Raw genomic sequence first — 21,324 nt, forward strand, 5'->3', positions numbered from 1 at the left:
ATCTTTTGTGATCTTAGATTTCAAATGCTAGTCTACTGAATGTTTAAGGCTTCATTCTGTCCTATTAACCTAATTTTCTATTTTCTATCCACAATTATCATGTCACTCACCTACTCAATAAGCTCCAGTGATTCTATATTACCTCAAAAATAAAATGTAGACATTTACAGCTTTTTACAATCTGTCTTCTTACACATTGCTCATCTCTACACACTATGTGATCCAGCCATATTGGCCATAAGGGTGGTTCTGCACACACTACTAACCATTTCCCATCTCCGTGCCCTTGTACTGAATGTCCCTCATGCCTGAAGTGGTTTCTATTTACCTTGTCTTTTGTAATTCATATGTTTCTTCAAGATTCATTTCAAGCATCACTTTTTTTTTTTTTTTTGCAGGGCAATGGGGTTTAAGTGACTTGCCCAGGGTCACACAGCTAGTAAGTGTCTGAGGCTGGGTTTGAACTCAGGTCCTCCTGAATCCAAGGCTAGTGCCTTATCCATTGTGCCACCTAGCTGCCCCCCAAGCATCACTTTCTACATGAAACCCTTCCTGATCCCCTAAGCTGTTAGTGCATTCCCTCCAAAAACTGCCTTGCATTAATGGCTTAATAAATGCTATTGATTTGTTCTTATTATTTACTCACTGTTATAACTAACATTTATATAATCATGTCAAATAATAGTAAATTTCCTTTTGTTGTTGTTGTTCAGTCATTTTTCAGTTGTCCCTGACTCTTTCTGATCCCATTTAGAGTTTTCTTGGCAAAGATACTGGAGTAGTTTGCCATTTCCTTCTCTACAGATGAGGAAAGTGAGGCAAACAGGGTTAAATGACTTGGCCAGGGTCATACAGCTGGTAAGTGTCCAAGGCCACATTTAAACTCGGCTCTTTCTGACTCCAGGCCCAATGCTCTATTCACTACGTCTTCTAGTTGCCTTTCCTTGTTTACCCTTGTTCTAAGTGAGAAAGCCTCTGATGTGTCTCCATTATGTAGTTTTTTATTTTAGAAAAATATTTTTCATAATGTTAAGGAAAAATCCATCTATTTTTCTGCTTTTAGTGACTTTAACATAAATGTGAATCCACTTCCCATTTGACCAAAAAAAGGAAAGAAAGGAAAAAAAGATACTTAGAGAGGGTACTAAGTAGCACAGCCAATATTCAAATTCAGGGCTTCTGACTTCAGATCCAGAGCTCTTCCTAATGTATCACCCTGATCCAGACAAAGGGGACCAAGGAATTCGATGTGGCAAATAAACAGGGGCATTTTCTAACTGATGCTGCTAGTAAAGGACTTGTCCTTAGTGTGGTAAGTTGCATCCTGCTACCCATCAGACCTTCAAGGTAAAGAAAGGGTATCCGCTATTCATTGATGGAAGAGCCTTTGGGTGACTATCAGACAGACTTGCCTCCCTCACCCAAGTTCCTTCACTGGTATTTCGTTTTCACAGAACCTATTTAAACAGAGGTGACAGAAGAGGATTCAAATGTTCTTCACAGAGGACCAAGGAAGTATGATTCATAACAAAACCTAGTATTTGTCCAGACAATGTTTAGAACCATAGAATCTTACAATAAGGAAGTTTAGAAGTTATCGAATCCAATCCCCACCCAGTGTAGTAATTTACCCATCACCCCCTTAACCATCCCTGACAGGCCTTCCTCTAACTTCTGCTCAAACACTTATAATAATGAGGAGCTCATTACATCATTTTTTGTTTTTTGTTTTTGCAGGGCAATGAAGGTTAAGTGACTTGCCCAGGGTCACACAGCTAATAAGTGTCAAGTGTTTGAGGCTGGATTTGAACTCAGGTCTTCCTGAATCCAGAGCCAGTGCTTTATCCACTGTGCCACCTGGCTGCCCTGAGCTCATTACTTCTTGAGATAAAATCATCTAATAGGAAAGAACACTGAACTAGGAGCTGGGGGATCTACATTCAAATGCTAGGTTTGTTATTGTTGTTGAGTTGTTGATTTTTCAGTTGTGTCCAACTCTTTGTGACCCCATTTGGGGTTTTCTTGGCAAAGATACTGGAATGGTTTGCCATTTTTAGGTTTCTTATTTACTAACTATTTGACTTTGCCTAAGTTAATTTATCTCACTGGGCCTCAGTTTGCTCATCTGAAAAATGGTGATAATACTTATAAATAGTTAATTCATTGGGGTGGGTGAGGATCAAATGAGAATGTATACTTAAAATTCTGTTCAGAAGTAAAAGGTTGCATGCTAATACTAATTTTTATTTGTTCAGACCTGTGATTTAAATTGTTCTTAACCTGGAGTTTGTGATCTTAAAAAAGTAGTTTGATACCTGAATATCAATATAATTGGTTTTATAATCCTATGTATTGGTTTTATGCATTTAAAAACATAATTCTGAGAAATGGTCCCTAAGAGTCACCAAATTACCAGAGAAATCCATGATACAAAAAGGTTAATAATCTCTGGTCTAGACAAATTCTAGAGAGAAAACTCTCTCTACCAAGGATTATTGGAAAATACTTTATAATAGAGTAGTCACTGGGCCAGTAATTGGTACATATGGATCCCTGTGAGCTGTATGTTGACTTAGAAAACCACATATTAACATTATCTATATTGTTGTATTTCTATTTTCTTAAATATTTCTCAATTACATTTTAATCAGATTTGGGCCACACTGAGTATTGTGGCCAGTAGGCAGCAAGTTTAACACCTTTAGACTTAGAGAATTGTCTGGGACACTGAGAGACAAAATGATTTGTCCAGGATCAAACAGCCAGTATGTGTTAGAGGCAGGTCTTCTTGACTCTAAGCCTAGTTCTCTGTCCAGTATTCCATGATACTTCTCCTATGTCAGTCAATCAATCAATCAGTAATCATTTATTAAGTGTCTACTACATACTAGGTATACCCCTCCTGGATCACTGCCTTGTTGGGGTGGAGGGGCTTGTGTAGCTCAGTGAAACTATAAGCTATGTCATGTTACCCAAGACAGAAAGGTCATAATGGAGAGTTCTGACAAAAGGTGATCCACTGGAGAAGGAGATGGCAAACTATTCCAGTATCTTTGCCAGGAAAACCCCACCGACACCTTGGGGTCACAAAGAGTCTGACACAACTGGCAGAAAGATAACAACATATACTAGATGCTATGATAAGTGCTGGGGATACAAAGACAAAAGTGAAACAAAGCTTGTCCTCAAGGAGACAAAATGTACCTTGTACAGATTATGTAAAATAAATTAAAGCTTTTGGGGGGGAGGGGGGGAGGGGAAGCATCAGCAGCTGGGTGAGCTGAATAAAGGCTTAATGTAGGGGCAGCTAGGTGGCTCAGTGGATAAAGTACCGGCCCTGGATTCAGGAGGACCTGTGTTCAAATCCAGCCTCAGACACTTGACACTTACTAGCTGTGTGATCCTGGGGAAGTCACTTAACCCTCATTGCCCTGCCCTGCAAAAAATAATAATAAAAGGCTTAATGTAGAAGGTGATGCTTGAAGTGAATCTTAATACAGAAGAATTTATATTCTCCTGGTGGCCATGCTCCCAATGCACATTCATAGAGTTATTGTAACTTATATTAAACCAAAATCTGCCCATGCATCTATAACTTTCAACTTGTTGATCTTTGGTTTTTTTTTTTACTCTAGCACATGGTATTGAACATACAATATTTAATCTTCCTACCCATGAACCCTTTAAATATTTGAAGGCAACCATATGCTCCTACTCTCCCACTCCCTGCCCCCTAGTTTTTTCTTCTTAGGCTAAATATTCCAACTTCCTTCCACTGACCCTCAGGTGACACAGTTTCCAGGATCATTACGGTACTGGCTCCCTGGCTCTGAATGTGTTCCAGTTTGTCAATGTAACATCTAAAGTGTAGCCCCCAGAACTAAACTAATCTCTGTCTGCTGACCAAGGTAGAAATGCCCTATACAACATCTCTGACATGCTGTAATCCACCTTCTTGTTAAAAAGCATGCTTCAATGGTAAGAGGGCTCATTCTGGAATCGGAGGACCTCGATTCAAAGCTCACTTCATATATATATGTGTGTATGAGCCCAGGCTGTCTCTTAACTTCCCTGAGGCCTCATTGTCTTCAACTGTATAATGAGGGATTTAAACTAGATCAGGGCATCTTAACTTTATTTTTGGGTACCAAGGACCTCTTAGGCAGTCTGGTGAAACCTAAAGACCTCTTCTCAGAATATTCTTTAAAAAAATTCATAATGGAAGAAAATGTTAGATTTTAGTTAAAAGTTACTGAAAACAAAGATGTAATTTTTTCCCAACCAAATTCATGGACCACTCACCCCAAATCTATTCACGAAACTCTTGGGGGTTCAGAACCAAGGTTAAGAACCCCAGAAACTGACCAGTCAGAAAGGTCACCAGCTAGTTCCATTGCAAAACACCTCTCATTGCTAGGAATCTTCTTACTCAGCTCAGGCTTCAGTGATCAGTAGACATATATGAAAAAGTTGTTTTTGGCACATCACCTATATATATATATTTTTTTCACCTATATATTTTTAAACATTTATTTCGATGGTGCTACCATGCTCCAAGTGAACTCTTAACCTATTACAATCCAGACTTAATTAGGATTTGCAAACGAATGGACTCTGAAAGATTCAATGCTATTGATAGACAGTGCAAGAACTTTGCACCAAATTAATTTCCACACAATGCCATGTTTTGTCTAGAAATAGGAGTCGTTTTATTTTTCTGTCTAAAACTCAAACTGCTACATTATTCTTGGTTGTCAGCCAAGAGGGGAGAGGTCATACTTGACTATGTGTATGTGTGAGTATATATATGGATATAGTTAATATCTAGATTGATTTTTTTTCCCTGCAAGAAGGAAAAAAAAGACTGTACACTCATTACTCAAGCTCTGGATAGGTTTATAAATAGGAAGAATAGGAAAAGCAGACATTTACACAGGTTTGCGGCCGTATTACCTGCTCAAAAACTGTCAGCAGTCCCCAGTTGCCTGTGGGGTGTATTGCCTTAGGCTCACATGTGAACAGTCCTTCCTCTGGGGTAAGTGTTATAAACGTCATCATCCCCATTTCACAGATGAGAAAATAGCCTCAAAGAGGTTAGAGGTCTTGCCCATAGTCACACAACTTTTAAGTGTCAGGGGCAATATTTGAACTTAAGATTTCTTCTGACTCTAACAGGCCTACTACATTAAATTGCCTCTTTCTATGTGTGTCCCTGGAAGTCTGTTAGCAAATGATCCTCTTTTTACTTCCTCTCCACACTCGGCCAGCATCTTAGCTTAGGCCCTCATTGTCTATCACTTCTTCCACACAGCAACAAAAATGGTCTTCCTAAATCAGGTATGGTCTGGACATGTTACTCACCTGCTCAATAATCTTTGGTGGGCCCCTTTTGCCTCTGGGATAGAGTACGAGTGCCTTAAGTCCTGTAAAAGCCGGCTTCCTTATTTAACACACTGTCCCTTGGCCAAACTGAACCGTGTACCTATTCTCTTATCCATCACCCATGTCTGTCCATTGACTCAAGTCATCACCTACGTCTAGAATGCATCTTCCCTTCAACACTGCCTCAATTTTATCTTCCCTGCACACTTCAGCTCACACGTCACCTCATCTGTGAAGCCCTCCCCGATTTTTATAGTTTTAAGTTCTCCTTCTTCTCCTCTAATTGGCTTGTATTTATTCATTTCTGTACATGCACTAGCCAGCCTGGCTGAAGCAGCAAGGCCCCCTGGGGAAGAGGCAGAAGGTACCATGTGCTAGACAAGTCAAACCATCACCAGTACCTCAACCCTCAGACCCTGATGGGGACAGCCTAGGACCCTGAACCTAAGAGCCTTGGCAATGGAAATGCTTTCAGCCCCATGCCAGCGGTCATCATTCCGGGCAGCAGCCCATGTGGAAATGCAACCTGGCAGTGGTCCCTGCAGGGGACAAAGACCCCAAAAAAGAAAGCTTTTACTACTAAAATCCCTGGCATTGTTGAATGGTTCCAGATTAGAAACTGATAGGATTTTATCAATGGAAATGACATAAAAGAAAAGGCATTACCACAGGCATCTTGATGGTGCAGTGGATAGAGCACTAGGCCTGAGGGCAGGAAGCTCTGAGTTCAAATTCAGCCTCAAGTGTTTACTAGCTGTGTGAGCAAGTTATTTAATCTCTGTTTGCCTCAGTTTCTTCAACCAAAAAATGAGGATAATAATAACACCTATCTACAATGGCTGTTGTGAAGATCAAATGAGATAATATTTGTAAAGTACTTAGTACTGTGCCTGGCACATAGGTAATATAGAAATGCTGCTGCTGCTGCTGCTGGTGAGTAGCTTTGTCACTGTAACTTAAAGACCACAGGATTTTTCCTTCTGACTTGCAGCCATTTTTGTTATGCCCCTCATTAGAATGTGAGCTCCTTAGGAGTAAGGACTATCTTGCTTTTCTATTTGGCCTCTCAGTGCTAAGCACATAGAAAATATTGAATAAAAAGGAATTTTCAATCGTTAGCTCCTTTGTTTCAAGTTATAATTACATCCCCATTCCTTGACAGTACTCTATATTCTATCTCTATAGCCCTGGTGTCATGTTCAAAGGAGCTCCTTTAATAAATGTGAATTATGTTGAATCCAAAGGCCCTTGCTTTTGCATGGTATATGCATGGGTATTGTTGAATGGAGAGAACTGGCGTCTCTTCCATAAAGACCAGAATATGGTACTCTCAATTTCTGAATGAATTCCAAATCTCCTCGATACTAATCCAACTCTGGGCCAAAAACTATCATGAAGGAAGACTGATTATAAACCTCCATCATTTCGTATCTCTTTGAAGCATTAAATAAGAGAGTGGAAGGAGACATACCCCCAAGGCTATCCTCAACCTTGCCCCTTGTTAATTTGCTATCATCTTGAGCAAATGATTTTCTCCTATGGGCCTGATGTTCCTCATTTATAAAATGAGAGGTTGGACTCAGTGGTGCTAGGGTGCCTTCCGCTCTGTTAGTCTTTGTTCTAAGGGCCCTTTCAGTTGGTCACATCCAGTTTGGGCATTCTATGAGAGGTAGAACCTTTCAATTCTACCATTCTATGGGCCTTTCCAGTTCTGATATTCTATGCAGTAAGGTTCTATTTGGGACCAACATTCTGAGCCTTCCAAGAATTGTCACCTAGAGACATACAAAGCTGTTGAGAGCAGGCGGGAGGACATACAGACACACGTACTACTCACTGTAGGAAGGTATTCCATAGGCTTGCGCTGGAGGAGGGTACGGTGAATAAGCCGTGGACTGCTGGATCCCTGTACTGTATTGCGTCTGTCCATAGGTTGCCATGGCGGGGAGAGACTGGACAGATACTAGATGAGGATAATGTCTATACAGAAGGAGAGAATACCGTTAACACCAAATCACTATGACAAGAAATTCATTCTACTCTCTGACTCCATGAGTTAAATGTGCCTGGTGCCTGGGACCCACATGGGGTTGAGCTGCACATTATAACAGTAGGACAGGGCTATACACCCTTTCAAATAGCTGTGGCCACGTGCCAGAGTGAGATTTTCTACCTGAGCAAGTCTATAGTTTTATCAGTGAGGCACCTCAATCCATATTTGAACATATTTTACTTATATATCCTTTTTTGATTATAATCTCTTATTCCCAGAATGGTTGGCAAGAACAAGTCTTTAGACCCGGGTGGATTCAATGACTGAATATGTCACTCATAGCATATTTCTCCCCCGCCCTTTTTTTTGCATGGCGATGAGGGTTAAGTGATTTGCCCAGGGTCACATAGCTATTAAGTGTGAAATGTCTGAGGCTTGATTTGAACTCAGGTCCTCCTGAATCCAGGGCTGGCGTTTTATCCACTGCACCACCTAGCTGCCCCATAGCATTTTTCTATGGTCTGGTCATTTTACCTTGCTATGATTCAGTTTCCTTATCTGTAAAATGGGGATTATGCTGCATTCATTACTTAACTCAGAAGATTTTTTTTTTTGAAGATCAAATGAGGTGCTCTAGGTAAAGAACTTTTTAAAAATTTATTTATTTTGGTGAGGCAATTGGGGTTAAGTGACTTGCCCAGGGTCACACAGCTAGTAAGTGTCAAGTGTCTGAGGCCAGATTTGAACTCAGGTCCTTCTGAATTCAGGGCTGGTGCTCTATCCACTGTGCCACCTAGCTGCCCCCCTACGTAAAGAGCTTTTAACCCATAAAACAGTCTGCATGTTGGCAGGATTTGCAGTTGAACAGACCTTTAGAGATAATCTTGCCTACACATCATAAATCAATCAACCAAGCAACAAGTGCTTTTTTTTTTTTTTTTTTTTAGTGAGGCAATTGGGGTTAAGTGACTTGCCCAGGGTCACACAGCTAGTAAGTATTAAGTGTCTGATGCTGGATTTGAACCCAGGTACTCCTGACTCCAGGGCCGGTGCTCTATCCACTGCGCCACCTAGCTGCTCTGCAACAAGTGCTTATTAAGCCCCTGTTAGGTGGCAGGAAACGTGCAAGGTACTGAGGATACAAAGACAATATACATACACACAAGTTATAGGGATAGGGATCAGATCTGTGATGCCAACTTTGCAACTTATAGTCTAGAGTTCTGGGAAGTTAAATAATAATGATGAAAATGATAGTATTAATAATGATACTTCCTAGTATTTATATAGTCCTTTAAAGTTTGTGATGACTTGTGTCTGGTCACACAGCTAGGATGTGCCAGAAAGGGTACTTGAACCCAGGTCTTATTGATATCAAAGCCAGCTGTCTATCACTACAGAATACTGGCTTGCCTTTCTCTCTCAGTCTATGTGCATCTGTGTTTATATTTAAATCTACATGTCTAAATACAGACAAAATATATCATAGTTAAGTAAATATATTTATATATCTATACCAATATATGGACAATATATTCATATCTGTATATACCTATATGTATCTACACACTTGCTACCTCACCTTTGCAATTTGCCTTCTGACTTCATCATTCAAACTAAAGGTCACCTCCTTTCTACCCCTGCCAAGTTGCCAATGATATATGTTTTTGCAGGGCAATGAGGGTTAAATGACTTGCCCAGGGTCACATAATAAGTGTCAAGTGTCTGAGGTCGGATTTGAACTCAGGTCCTCCTGAATCCAGGGCCGGTGCTTTATCCACTGTGCCACCTAGCTGACCCCACAATGATCTCTTTTTATAAAAATAATTTTTTTTTACTGGTATCTTTTATTTCTACATTGTCAAACTGTCTCTAGTATCCCTGGTCCCTGCACTCCTCTCCCCTTGCCCTAGCCCCAGAACTCTCTCGAATAGCAAAGAATATTTTCCAGTGATCTTTTAATCACCAGGTCTCACAGGGTTTCCCCCTCAGTCCTCATGTTGATTATCAATCTACCTGTTGTATTTGACATTATTGATTGCTCTTATCTCCTGAGTCCTTTCTCTTCTCTTCTGGTTCACCTCCTACATGACTGACTGTTCCTTCTCAGTCTCCTTTGCTGGCTCATCATCCATATCAAACCCTTAAATATGGATGGTCACAAAGGCTCTGTCTTAGACCCTCTTCTCCCGCAACACTCTCTTTTTCTTGGTAACCTCATCATTTTCCATAGGTTTAGCCATCACTTCTCTACAGATAACTTAGACATCTCTATCTTTATTCCTATCTACAACTGCAGGCTCTTCCCTGAGATAAAGCCTCACATCATCCATTGCCTTTTGGACATTTCCAACTGGATATCCCTGAGACATCTAAATTCATGTGTTTGAAACAGAACTCAGTATGTTTTTCTCTAAACCCTTCTTTCTCAAACTTCACTCTTTCTGTGGAAAGTATCACAATCCTTGCAGTCTCCCACATTCATAATCTTAGCGTTAGCCCTGACTCATTGCTCTCCCACACCTTACATAGACAATCAGTTGCCAAATCTTGCCATTTCTACCTCTACTTCTCTCACTTATGTCCCATGCTCTCCATTCAGTTACCAGTCTTAGTTTAATTCCTTATCACATTTTATTTAGTTAAGTGCAACAGTTTCCTAGTTGGTCTCTCTACCTCAGGTCTTGACTGAACAACAATGTAGGGCAACTAGGCGGCTCACTGCATAGAGCACTGGGCCTCCAGCCAGGAAGACTCATTTTCCTGAATTCAAATATGACCTCAGACACTGACTAGCATTGTGACCCTGGGCAAGTCACTTAACCTAGTTTGCCTGAGTTTCCTCATTTGTAAAATGAGCTAGAGAACAAAATGGTAAACCACTCCAGTATCATTGCCAAGAACACCCCAGATGGGGTCATGGAGAGTTGGACACATCAGGAAAATGACTGAACAACCACTTCAGGTCTCTCAATCCATCCTGCACACCCATGCCTAAAGTAATGTTCTTTAAGTGGAGATCTGACCATGTGCCTCCCTGACTTTATCAACTCCAGTGACTTCTTATTGACTACAGGATGATATATAAACCTCTCGGTTCAGTTTTAAAAACACTCTCCAACCTGGCACCAACCTATCTTTTCAGTCCTATTGGACATTACATCCCATGGGCACTTTGGGAGAAAGAGTGGGAAGGCCATTTTGGCTGGGCACAATGCCCCCCATATCTGGGTGTTCTGCCTGTGCATGGGTCCTGTCATGTTCCCAGAATGCATTTCCTCCTTACTTCTGCCCCAGAGTCCCTCTCTTCCTTTAAGACACAGCTCATCTGCAGGAAGCCCTACCTGATCCTCCCAGCCTCTAGGGTCCTCCCCCCTGAACTTTCCAGGGTTTAAATATGGAATATTTTTTCACTTTAAATGTCTGCTGTCTCTGTCTCTATGGCTTTTTAAGAGCAGGGAATATTTGCTTTTTTGGACTTGTAGCTTTAGCACCTAGCACACTGACACACAGTAGATGCTTTTAAAAAATTTAAATTTTTTAATTTTTGCAGGGCAATGAGAATTAAGTGACTTGCCCAGAGTCATATAGCTAGTAAGCATCCAAGGCTGGATTTGAACTCAGATCCTCCTGAATCCAGGGCTGGTCCTTTATTCACTGTGCCACCTAGCTATCCGCCCCCCCCCCCCATAGTAGATGCTTAACAAATGTTTGTGGATTCACAAAATAAATACAAGGTAACATTTATCGGAGAGAGGATCTGCAGCTGGGGGGAGGGGTGAGGAAAGGTTTTATTTAGGATTAATTACTTTTTCGAGGTCACTTAGATATTAAGTAACTCCTGAGGCTGAGCTCAGCACGTTTTCTAGTATATGTAACCAACGGCTCTGCCATTCTCTGTGTGATCCTGGGCAAGTCACTGCTCCCTTTAGGGCTTCAGTTTGCTTTTTTGTAAAATGGGGTGAGGTGGGGCTGCAAGCGACTTCCTAGGATCTCTTCAAGTTCCATGGTTCTTTGATTCATTAATCTCTGTACTTTAAACCCCAAAACAATGGCAGCAGGATCTTTTAAAACACAAGCCAGTGTGTGCTTGAGCATGTACACATGTGTAAGCACACATGTATGGATGCACACATGGCTTAATGACCAAAAATTGATAATAAAAAGACCCCAGTGCTTTTGAGAAACTAAAACTTTCTTCTAAATGGATGGTTAGGTATTTAAAAGAATAAAACTCTCAAATGCTAAAGCCATGTTTCAAAGAACTCATCTGCTGGAACAAGGAAGAGGACATAGTGAAGCGATGAATCTACATTTAGAAAGCACCTACTATGCACAAGCACTGTACTTATCACATTCATTAGCCATAACGATAAAGTTGTCATTTTAAACATCAACTCACTTCCAGATTCAGCCAGTGCTACTCACCGTGAGAAGAGTGGAGGAACAATCTCTAGAGCTTGTTTGAAGTTGCCTGGAGAGGAGAGAAAGAGAGACAGGGGAAAAATTTGATGAAAGTGTCTGTCGCCATCAATAATACATCATGCCTGCAAACTTAAGCTTCAATTTCATGCACTGACTCACTCATGAAGAGAAACTTGGAAAGAAGCTAGGAGGGGGACTCCTCTATTTAAAAAAAACCCCTGTGTTCTGTATGGTCTTGACTCTGCTTGCAAATCTCTGGCTGTTAGACAGTGGTGATAATTCAGATGGATATCAATCATGATCCTGCAGAAGAAGCCCAAATCCATCCCAGGAAGAAATCTATGTTCCTCTCTTGAATTGAGACAAGAACCTTTCCAGGGCTGTGGAAGGTCACAATGGACCTTTATTCAATCCCTCATTCAGATATTTATTATTCCATTAATTTTTTTTGTGTGGAGCAATGAGGGTTAAGTGACTTGCCCAGGGTCACACAGCTAGTAAGTGTCAAGTGTCTGAGGTCGGATCTGAACTCAGGTCCTCCTGAATCCAGGGCCAGTGCTTTATCCACTGTGCCACCCAGCTGCCCCCAAAGGGGAGCATGTCTAGGACAGAAAGTTAATAAAGGCATGTTGAATAGTGAATAGTCTATGGAGAGGCAGAGAAGAGGGAAACAGATTGGTTGTATAGGGGATATTAAGTAGGCCAGTTAGGTTGGCATGAAGAATGTGTGAAGGGGAGTAATGAGAGTCATCAGCCTGAAAATGCAGGTAGTAGCTAGACTATGAAGAGTTTTAAATGCCAAACTGAGGAGTCCGTATTTTATGTCAGAGGCAAGAGGGAGCCACTGAAACTTCTTGAGCAGGGGAATGACAAGGTCAGACCTGTGTTTTAGAAATACCATTGGCAGCTATGGAGAGAAAGAATTGATGAGAGGAACTGGAGACATGTAGACCAAATAAAGAGGCTGTTGTAATGGTTCAGGAAAGGGCGGGAGGATAAAGGTCTGAACTGGGATTATGGTCCTTGTATTTGAGGGGTGGTCACAGATGTAGAGATTTAGGGAAGGTGTAACTAAAAAGATTTGGGAGGAGGAGAGAGACAGAGAGATGAGAAAGAGACAAGAGAGACAGAGACAGAGGAGACAGGGAGAGAGAGGAGAGACAGAGAGGAAGAGGTTGAATATGTAGATTGGGGAAGCATCTGCATAGATATGATAATTATACCATAGGAGCTGATGAGTTCACTAAGTATAGGGAGAAGAAAGAAAAATGCCCAGGGTTTTCTCCCATTTTGTGGACACAGTTCCTTTCCTAACAGGTTTCAAGAGAAATTCACAAAATAGTCAGTCTAGAAGCGTTTATTAAATGTCTATGATGTGGAAAGTACTGGGCTACGCCCTGGGTATACAAAAAGAGGCAAAAACCAGTCCCTGTCCTCCAGGAGCTCACAAACTAATGAGAGAGACAACAAACAAGCTAGATACAGGAGAAATTAGAAATAATCTACAGAGAAAAGGAACCAGAATTCAGAGGGGCTGGGGAAGGCTTCCTGAGGAAAGTAGGCTTTTAGCTGGGATGTAAAGGAAGTCAGGGAGGTCAGCAGTCAGAGTGGAGGAGAGAGCACGTTCCAGGCATGGGGAACAGTCAGAGTTGAGATGTGTTGTTCATGTTACAGCCAAGAGGCCAGTGCCACTGGATCATAGCACACATCAAGGAGTAAGGGGTAAGAAGACTGGAAAATAGCTCAAGTCCCTGCTGTCAATTATCTCCCCCTTATTATATTATTGTTCATTTAGTTCTCTTCCCCTGAAATTCTGCCCCTCCCAAGTTCCAAGACCCCCTTCTCTGGGAAGCTTTCCCTGATCTTGATCTTTACCACCTCAAGCTTTGAATACCACTTTCTACCTCCCATATAGCTTATTCTATTCTGGATTGTGGGAATAGTATATCTGTCTTTTTTGGGTGAGGGGAACATCTCTCTACTTCTAGATTAGGGATTTATAAACTAAGGTCTATGAAGAGATTTCAGGAGTGTCTGTGAACTTGGGAAAAATTGACATGCTTATTTTGACTATACTTTGATTTCTTTTTAAATTTCTATTTTATGTTAAACACATTAATCCAAGGAATGGGGGCCACAGACTTCATTAGACTGCCTCGGGGGTCCATGTCACAAAAAAAAAATGAGCAAGAAGCCCCACTCCAGATTATGAACACCATAGGGGCAAGGATTACAGCTTAATCATATTTTCTACAGGTAGAATTTGAAAGGAGTCTTGAGGAAAGCCAGGTATCTGAGGTGAGGAGGAAGAACATTCCAGGTATTGGTCTATATACATTTTCAATGAGTTGCCTTGGCCTCACAGTCCTATGATGTCCCTCCTAGGACTACAGAATAAAAAGTCTCATTATGATGCCCTATGTGTCATTACATAACAAAGAATTTAGTAATACACAGCTTGGTGAATTAAACATTTTGAACATGTTTTATTTAATGAAATATGCAAATCTGCAGAAAATGTAACTATCTGGAAATATTCCTTTGGGCTCTGGTTAACTTGTAATTCCATAAATTTGGGTTAAAATTTTTCCCACCAAACTATATGAGTGATATACAAGTTTCATCACTTCTGGTTTTCTTCTCACTCATCTTTTCTCAGTCTGGTGGGAAGATTATTGTTTCCCCTAGCCTGCTGCTGTCCCTTATACATATATGCCTTTGTAAAAGTATAATCTCCTCCCCTGCCCACACTAATAAACCTAGGAAAGATTATACAAGAAGGATACACATTTTATAGAAAACTTTTTCTTCATGCAGACTTCAATGTGAAATCACTTTAGGTTGCTTTAAAAAAAGTTTCAACCTATTTTTATTTGGTTCAATTTTAACATTCTCTCCTCACCCTCACCCTTCCCAGCCTATACCCCAGGAACCTTAAAAGAAGAGGAAATGGGGCCGCTAGGTGGCGCAGTGGATAGAGAACTGGCCCTGGAGTCAGGAGTACCTGAGTTCAAATCCGGCCTCAGACACTTAACACTTACTAGCTGTGTGACCCTGGGCAAGTCACTCAACCCCAATCGCCTCACTTAAAAAAAGAAAAAGAAGAGGAAATTTGACAGATGATTTGCTAACTACTAAAAGACACCCTTTACTTCCTTCAGAAATTTCGAATTCTACTTTTTTCTTGATTGGGAGTAGGAGAGAAGTCAGAGTGTGGGTAACAATACTGTAGCTAAGTTGCAGGTTGTATCTATGAGGATGAGTAAGGTCATCCAAAACTTGGTTTTTCATTCCCAAGTCAGTGGTATGGACCAGTGGCTGGCATACAGAACTACAGATGCCTGAATTCTCACCCCAAGTCTTGTGGTGAATTCCCTCAGTGGGGTCTTGCTTTAAGCCATTAAAAGTTCTGCATCTCAATTTCCAATACCCACATTCTTTTCTTCTCACAGGAATGTGATTGTGAAAGTGGGACAAAAGTTGCCAACTAGAATGTGATAACTAATCTAGGTACTAGGGATGGCTTCTTGTAAACATGGCAAGGAATTACATTAATTGCAATTCAGATAAGTTTATTGCAAGAAGCTTTTTTGCTATTCCTCCTCCCCCTAAATGCAGGAACACCACAAATCAATCATCCTTTTTCTCTTTGCAGAGAAAAGGAATATTCATGGCCAGGGACAATTCTTCACTGTGTAAACGAGGAGTTTAGCATATGATACAGGCCATGATAATAAATAACAATAAACATCTCACTTTTTATAGAGTACTTCAAGGTTTACAAAGCATTTTCTTTACAACAATCCTGTGAGATGGGAAAGGTGAGGCTTCTCATACTAAAATAAGTAGTTAAATAGTAGAGCTGGGACTATAATTCAGATCCTAAGACATCCCTTACCCCCACCCAAGACCAGTGGAAAAAGCAATGGATTTAAAGTCATAATACTTGGGTTCTTGGTCTTTTACTTATTAGCTCTGTCACTTAATTCCCTTTGTGATATTGGGTAAGCAGCCTGATTTCTCTAAACCTCAGTTTAAATCAATCTTTTACCTATAAAATGAAGAAGTTGGCTCTTTAAGCTCCCTTCCAACCCTAAATCTAGGATCCTCTTTCTTACAGTCTCCTAAAATAGGCAACAGTGCAGAATAGGAAAGACCCTGGCAGTCATTGCTAGGACCTGGGTCCTAGTTCAGCCTCTTCTTCCATCAATTAGCTGTGTGATCTTGAGCAAGTCATTTCATCTCTGAATTCAGGTTCTAGAAGTAAAAAAAATGGGAATGGTAATACCTGTCCTGCCTTCCTCACAGGGTTATTCTGAGGCTCAGATGGGATAATTAATGTTTAATTATCTTGAATACAAATTCAAGGTATTATTTTAAATGATAAGATGGTTGGTTATAACACATTTATTTAAATGTTTATTTACTTTTGGGCATTATTTTAATATTAATGGGCACTCTCCCTCTCTTCCCTAAAGTGGTAAGGACTATGGGTGTGGAATACTACATATAGTCAAGACAAGGTGGATGTGTTGGCTAGTTTTTCAGAACTGATCTTTTCCTCTATTTCCTTGTCATGAAGGATAGAGGAGGAGAGAAGGATACCTTCAGAAATGATGCTGATAACAAAAGACTTCAATTAATTTTTTTAAAAATAAGGCAATATGACATATACACAAAATACTACTGGGCAATCCTTTAAGCTTCAGCATCATTTCCTTTAAAAAAAGAATCAAGAATTCTCTTCTAATATAAGCATTACAATGCTGCCACCTCCCCCCTCCATCCCCCCAGAAGTGATCAGCTCGGCAGAGAGGTTGCAGCAAGCAATAGGCTAAGTCATAGGCTATAGAAGCTAGCTGTTGCTGGCATAATGGTCTGAGGGATGAAGGTGAGGAAAACAGACTTCTCCCCAGACAAAACCCTGAGCAGTTCCTTGCATAGTACATTGTATAATGTATAAATGCTGTTTGTTGAATGAAAGAAAATGCCATTCAACATCAAGATAAAATGTAAAAGACCTTAAAGAAATCAGAATGCAGATTATCTAATGGAGTAGGGATTCACAACTCAGGGGAAACATCTAATATTCTAGCGTTAGCTTCAGAAAAGGAAATGCTTTTTGGTGGTGGTGGGGGCAAATGTTTGCCTTCTCTCTGCTTTCTTAGTGTAATTAATCTTTCAAGGCTGCCCGCAGCAGCCAGGTCCTAGGTTCAGCTCCCACCTCCATTCTTCCTTGACCAGTGTTATCTCTACTTTCTCCAAACTGTCACGCTCACTGTGTCTCCCATTCAACTTTGCTGGTTCTTTGAGGGAAGGGACCATACAAGAACTGTTTTTGTTTATTGTGCAGAGTACTCAGCACACAGTAGGGACTCAGAACAATCCTTGCTAAAGAAATTAATGCATTCAGAACTCAAGGCTAAGGGGGAAATAGGCCAGCCAACAGTGGCTCAATTTGGCACTTAGTGAGCATGCTGAAGTATAGAATTTCTCCTGCAGATTCATCAGAGCTTAGCTCCAATCTCATAAGGCACTGAAAGAAATTTGTTTATGTAATAAGATATTGTCAGACTTGCCATCTCTGAATCTGGTAGCAACTTTTCCCATTCTCTCTCTTGGAGAACCTTCACAAATTGTATAATCTAAGACCCACTTGCTTCAATGCAATGGAAATACAATATATTTCCTCCTCTGTAAAATGAGGGGCTTAATTAAATGATCCTTCAAGTCCCTGAAAACTTTGTCATTCTCTATTTTAAGGTCCCTTTTGGCTCTAACTGGTCCATTTGGATTAGAAGAAGCCAGGGCACTGATTCCTATCATTAGGTATAGGTCATTATCATTTTATAAAAGGCAAAGTCTTTAAGGCAGTTTTTCCTTTTACATGCCCAGGTTTGGCTGAATTGTACTCTGAGGTTTTCAAAATTTCAAGTCAACAGAATCTTAGAGCTTACAGGGACCTTGGAATGTAGAAGATAAGAGCTGGAGGGACCTTAGGGATAATCTAATACAACTCCTTCATTTCAAGGATCAGGAATCTGAAACCCAGAGAGGTTGAATGAATTGTCTTAGGCAGAGGTGTCAGACATATGGTGAGGGGTAGGGCAACACTCACAGTGGGCCTGAACTAAATTAAAATGCAACTGGGAAATATTTATAAAAATAAATAAAAATAGAATAGAATATAGATAATGTTAATATGTGTTTTTCTAAGTCAATCTCCACAGGGATTCTTTTTTTGGGGGTGGGGCAGACAATGAGGGTTAAGTGACTTGCTCAGGGTCACACAGCTGAGGCTGAATTTGAACTCAGGTCCTCCTGAATCCAGGGCTGGTGCTTTATCCACTGAGCCACCTAGCTGCACCCCCCCCCCCCAGGGATTCTTATGTGCAGTTTATTCCCATGGTTCTATTTGAGTTGAACAATACTAATAATCTAAGGTCATAGTATGCATTTAATGCAATGGTTTGACTGAGATTGGAAATCAATCTAGAAGAAAAAGGGAAGGAAGAAAGAAAGAAAGAAAGAAAGAAAGAAAGAAAGAAAGAAAGAAAGAAAGAAACAGGATAGTTTCTGGTGTAAATATCTGGCTGAAAACCACTGCTGCTTCTTTTCTGAAGGCTAGTTAGTGCTCAGTACAAAAGTATTTTGTGATTTATAGCACTCTGAAGGCAATGGAGGTAGAACCAACAAGACTTGGCAACTGATTGGATGTGGGAGAGGCAAAGAGAATCAGATGCAGTGAACTCATAGTTTTGGAGCTAGCAATGATTCTTGTTCAGCTCTCTCACTTTACTAGATGGGGAAACTGATGCCCAGAAAGGTGGTAGTACATGCCAAAGTTAACAGAGGCAGGACCAGATCCCAGCTCTCCAAATTCCCAATCCAGTGCTCCTTCAATTACATCCTGCTGCCTCCCATTTCTAGCAAGCTAAGCAACCAATATACTAAACATATTTTTCCACCATTATCTATGTTTCTCACTCTATTTGTTTCACTCAGGGGAGAGAAATAACAGTAAAGACACAGTCTTTAATCTGCTTGCTCATAATTAATGCAGTTAGGTTTCTGAATAAGTTACAAGGAATTTTTCTGACTGTCCATGAATCCTAGGAAGCCTACAATGCTTCCTCCTACCAAGCTCAGGATCAAGAAATCAATGTTCTTTTTCAGAAAGGTTGTTCAACATGCTTGAACTATTGCCTTCACAACTTGAGACTGATTTTTTTTCTACCCACAAGATGAAGGTTTTTAAAAAAAGGTTCAGGGGCAGCTACGTGGCGCAGTGGATAAAGCACTGGACCTGGATTCAGGAGGACTTGAGTTCAAATCTAACCTCAAACACATGACACTTACTAGCTGTGTGACCCTGGGCAAGTCACTTAACCTTCACTGCCCCACCAAAATAAAAAAAAGGGTTCAACCGAATTAATCCCTCTCCCTTCCAAGTGAAATACCTAAATTCTGCTGCTAATCAACTCTATGTTGTTATCCAGTAGTTTTTCAGTTGTGTTTGACTCTCCATGATCCCATTTGAGATTTTCTTGGCAAAGATACTAGTTTGCCATTTCCTTCTCCAGCTCATTTTACAGATGAAGAAACTGAGGTAAAGAGGGTTGAGCAACTTCCCCAGGGTCACACAGCTAGTAAGTATTTGGTACCAGATTTTAACTCAGGAAGAGGAGTCTTCCTGGACCAGCTCTCTAACCACTGTATCCACCTAGCTCCCCCTTAATCAACTTTATAATGCTGTACAAGTCACTTTCCTGCTCTGGGCCTCAATTTCCCCTATTGTAAAATGAAGGGGTTGGACTAAATGAGGGGTCTCTCACTTTATTTTTGCCATGGACCCTTCTGCTGTTTGATGAAGCATCTGGACCTCAACTCAGAATGTTTTTAAATGCATAGTAAAATATATAGGATTATAAAGAAAACCAATTATATTGAGCCAGTTATCAAAACATTAAAAAAATCAAAGTCATAGGGGGCAGCTAGGTGGTGCAGTGGATAAAGCACCAGCCCTGGAGTCAGGAGTACCTGAGTTCAAATCTGGCCTCAGACACTTGACACTTACTAGCTGTGTGACCCTGGGCAAGTCACTTAACCCTCATTGCCCCAAAAAACACCCCCCCCCCAAATACCACAAAAATAAAACAAAAAACCCAAGGTCACAGTCCCCAGGCAAAGAACTCCTGGAATGAATGATTCCTAAAGTTTCTTCCAGCTCTTGGCTCTCCATATTCTGTGTTCTTAAAGTCCCTTTCCACTTTAACATTTTATGTTCTATGGTCCACTCCAGTGGTGACATTCTTTGATGACTCTTACTTTTGTAACGACAATGACTTTGCCAAGGCCTCGATTTCCTTAAAAAATTATTTTTAATGTCTTCCAAATTAACTTTTAAAAATGACTTCAAAATTTTAATGACTTTTAAAATGCCAGCTTCCCCCTCATGCTAGTCCTTCTAGCCAACCTTGTTTTGTGGCATGCACATCCTGTAAGCTGTAATCAAACACAGCTATGGTGAGATAAGTGGGCTTTCAAAACACCTACATCAAATAGTCCTCACAAGGGGTTAAACCAGTGGTTAAACATAATAGCTTAATGCCTCTTGCTAACTCCTCTTCTAGCAGGAAGGCTGACAGATCCCAAGCAGAGCAAACAATAGCTGGAATTGTACTAGCAAGAACTAGTTCCTCTGCATCATTTGCCAATAATTTTTTAAACAGATTTAACATTCCTGTGCTTCCTTGACTCAGGCTGATCTAGAAAACAAGAGGCAGACAAGCTTTTGTCCTGGGGTGGAAACCTACAAGCAACAGACCTACTTGGATGAGTACTAAACCAGGAGAGAACTCAATGTCCAGGGTTGGTCTGTGTTCCTCAGAAGGTGTACGGTTAGCCCTGGAAATCACGATTCACATTTAATTAGTGTCTGTGGGTTAAGAGCCCCATACTTGTTACGTACTGTTTGCCACTTAATATTCTGAATTTTTTCTACCCAGAAGAGGAAAATTTTAAAAGGAGGTTTGACCCCTCCATGCAGGCTATTCAAAGCTCTGGGTACCTTTCAGAGGGCCCATCCTGACTTCTGGTCAGAGGATTGAGGGAAAAAAAAAAAAAGGTGTCAGGCAGTCTGCGGTTTTGAAAGGAAGTATTTTTCATAAGATCAGGTTTTGGGGCTGACCCACAACTTTGACACCCTCACTTGGGCCCATAGTGACTGCTGGCATGAATAAACCAGAAAGAGACCAGAGGCCTACCTCCTATGTCATGGGGAGACAGGGCACCAATGTCGGAAAGGTTGGGCGTCAGTGTATCAGAGTGATGGCTGTTTACAGTCAGGCTGGGTGAGATCACCAGATCTAGCATTTCCTTGTACCTGAAGGAAAACAAAGGAAAAATGTAATTTAATTCATTAATTATGCATGCTTTACTAATGATTCCCATTTTTCCCTAAGTGTATAAATATTAAACTGATTACCTAAACCCTAGCTTCATATAAATTCTACATAATAAAA

General features: G+C 40.7%; 1 protein-coding gene across 2 annotated transcripts in view; it reads right to left on the reverse strand.

Annotated features, from left to right (window-relative positions):
- Nucleotides 1-21,324, reverse strand: part of EYA2 (EYA transcriptional coactivator and phosphatase 2) — a 257,595-nt gene that overhangs the window by 140,432 nt on the left and 95,839 nt on the right. For both annotated transcript variants that reach the window (XM_043985380.1, XM_043985381.1), the window contains exons 2-4: nucleotides 21,067-21,185; nucleotides 11,804-11,849; nucleotides 7,220-7,362 (exon numbers count right to left, since the gene is read on the reverse strand). In XM_043985380.1, the coding sequence (XP_043841315.1) occupies nucleotides 7,220-7,362; nucleotides 11,804-11,849; nucleotides 21,067-21,175 (298 nt within the window). In that variant the 5' untranslated portion in view covers nucleotides 21,176-21,185. The remainder of the gene's footprint in view (nucleotides 1-7,219; nucleotides 7,363-11,803; nucleotides 11,850-21,066; nucleotides 21,186-21,324) is intronic.

Source organism: Dromiciops gliroides, chromosome 2 (assembly GCF_019393635.1).
Source record: "Dromiciops gliroides isolate mDroGli1 chromosome 2, mDroGli1.pri, whole genome shotgun sequence".
NCBI classification, from domain to species: Eukaryota; Metazoa; Chordata; class Mammalia; order Microbiotheria; family Microbiotheriidae; genus Dromiciops; species Dromiciops gliroides.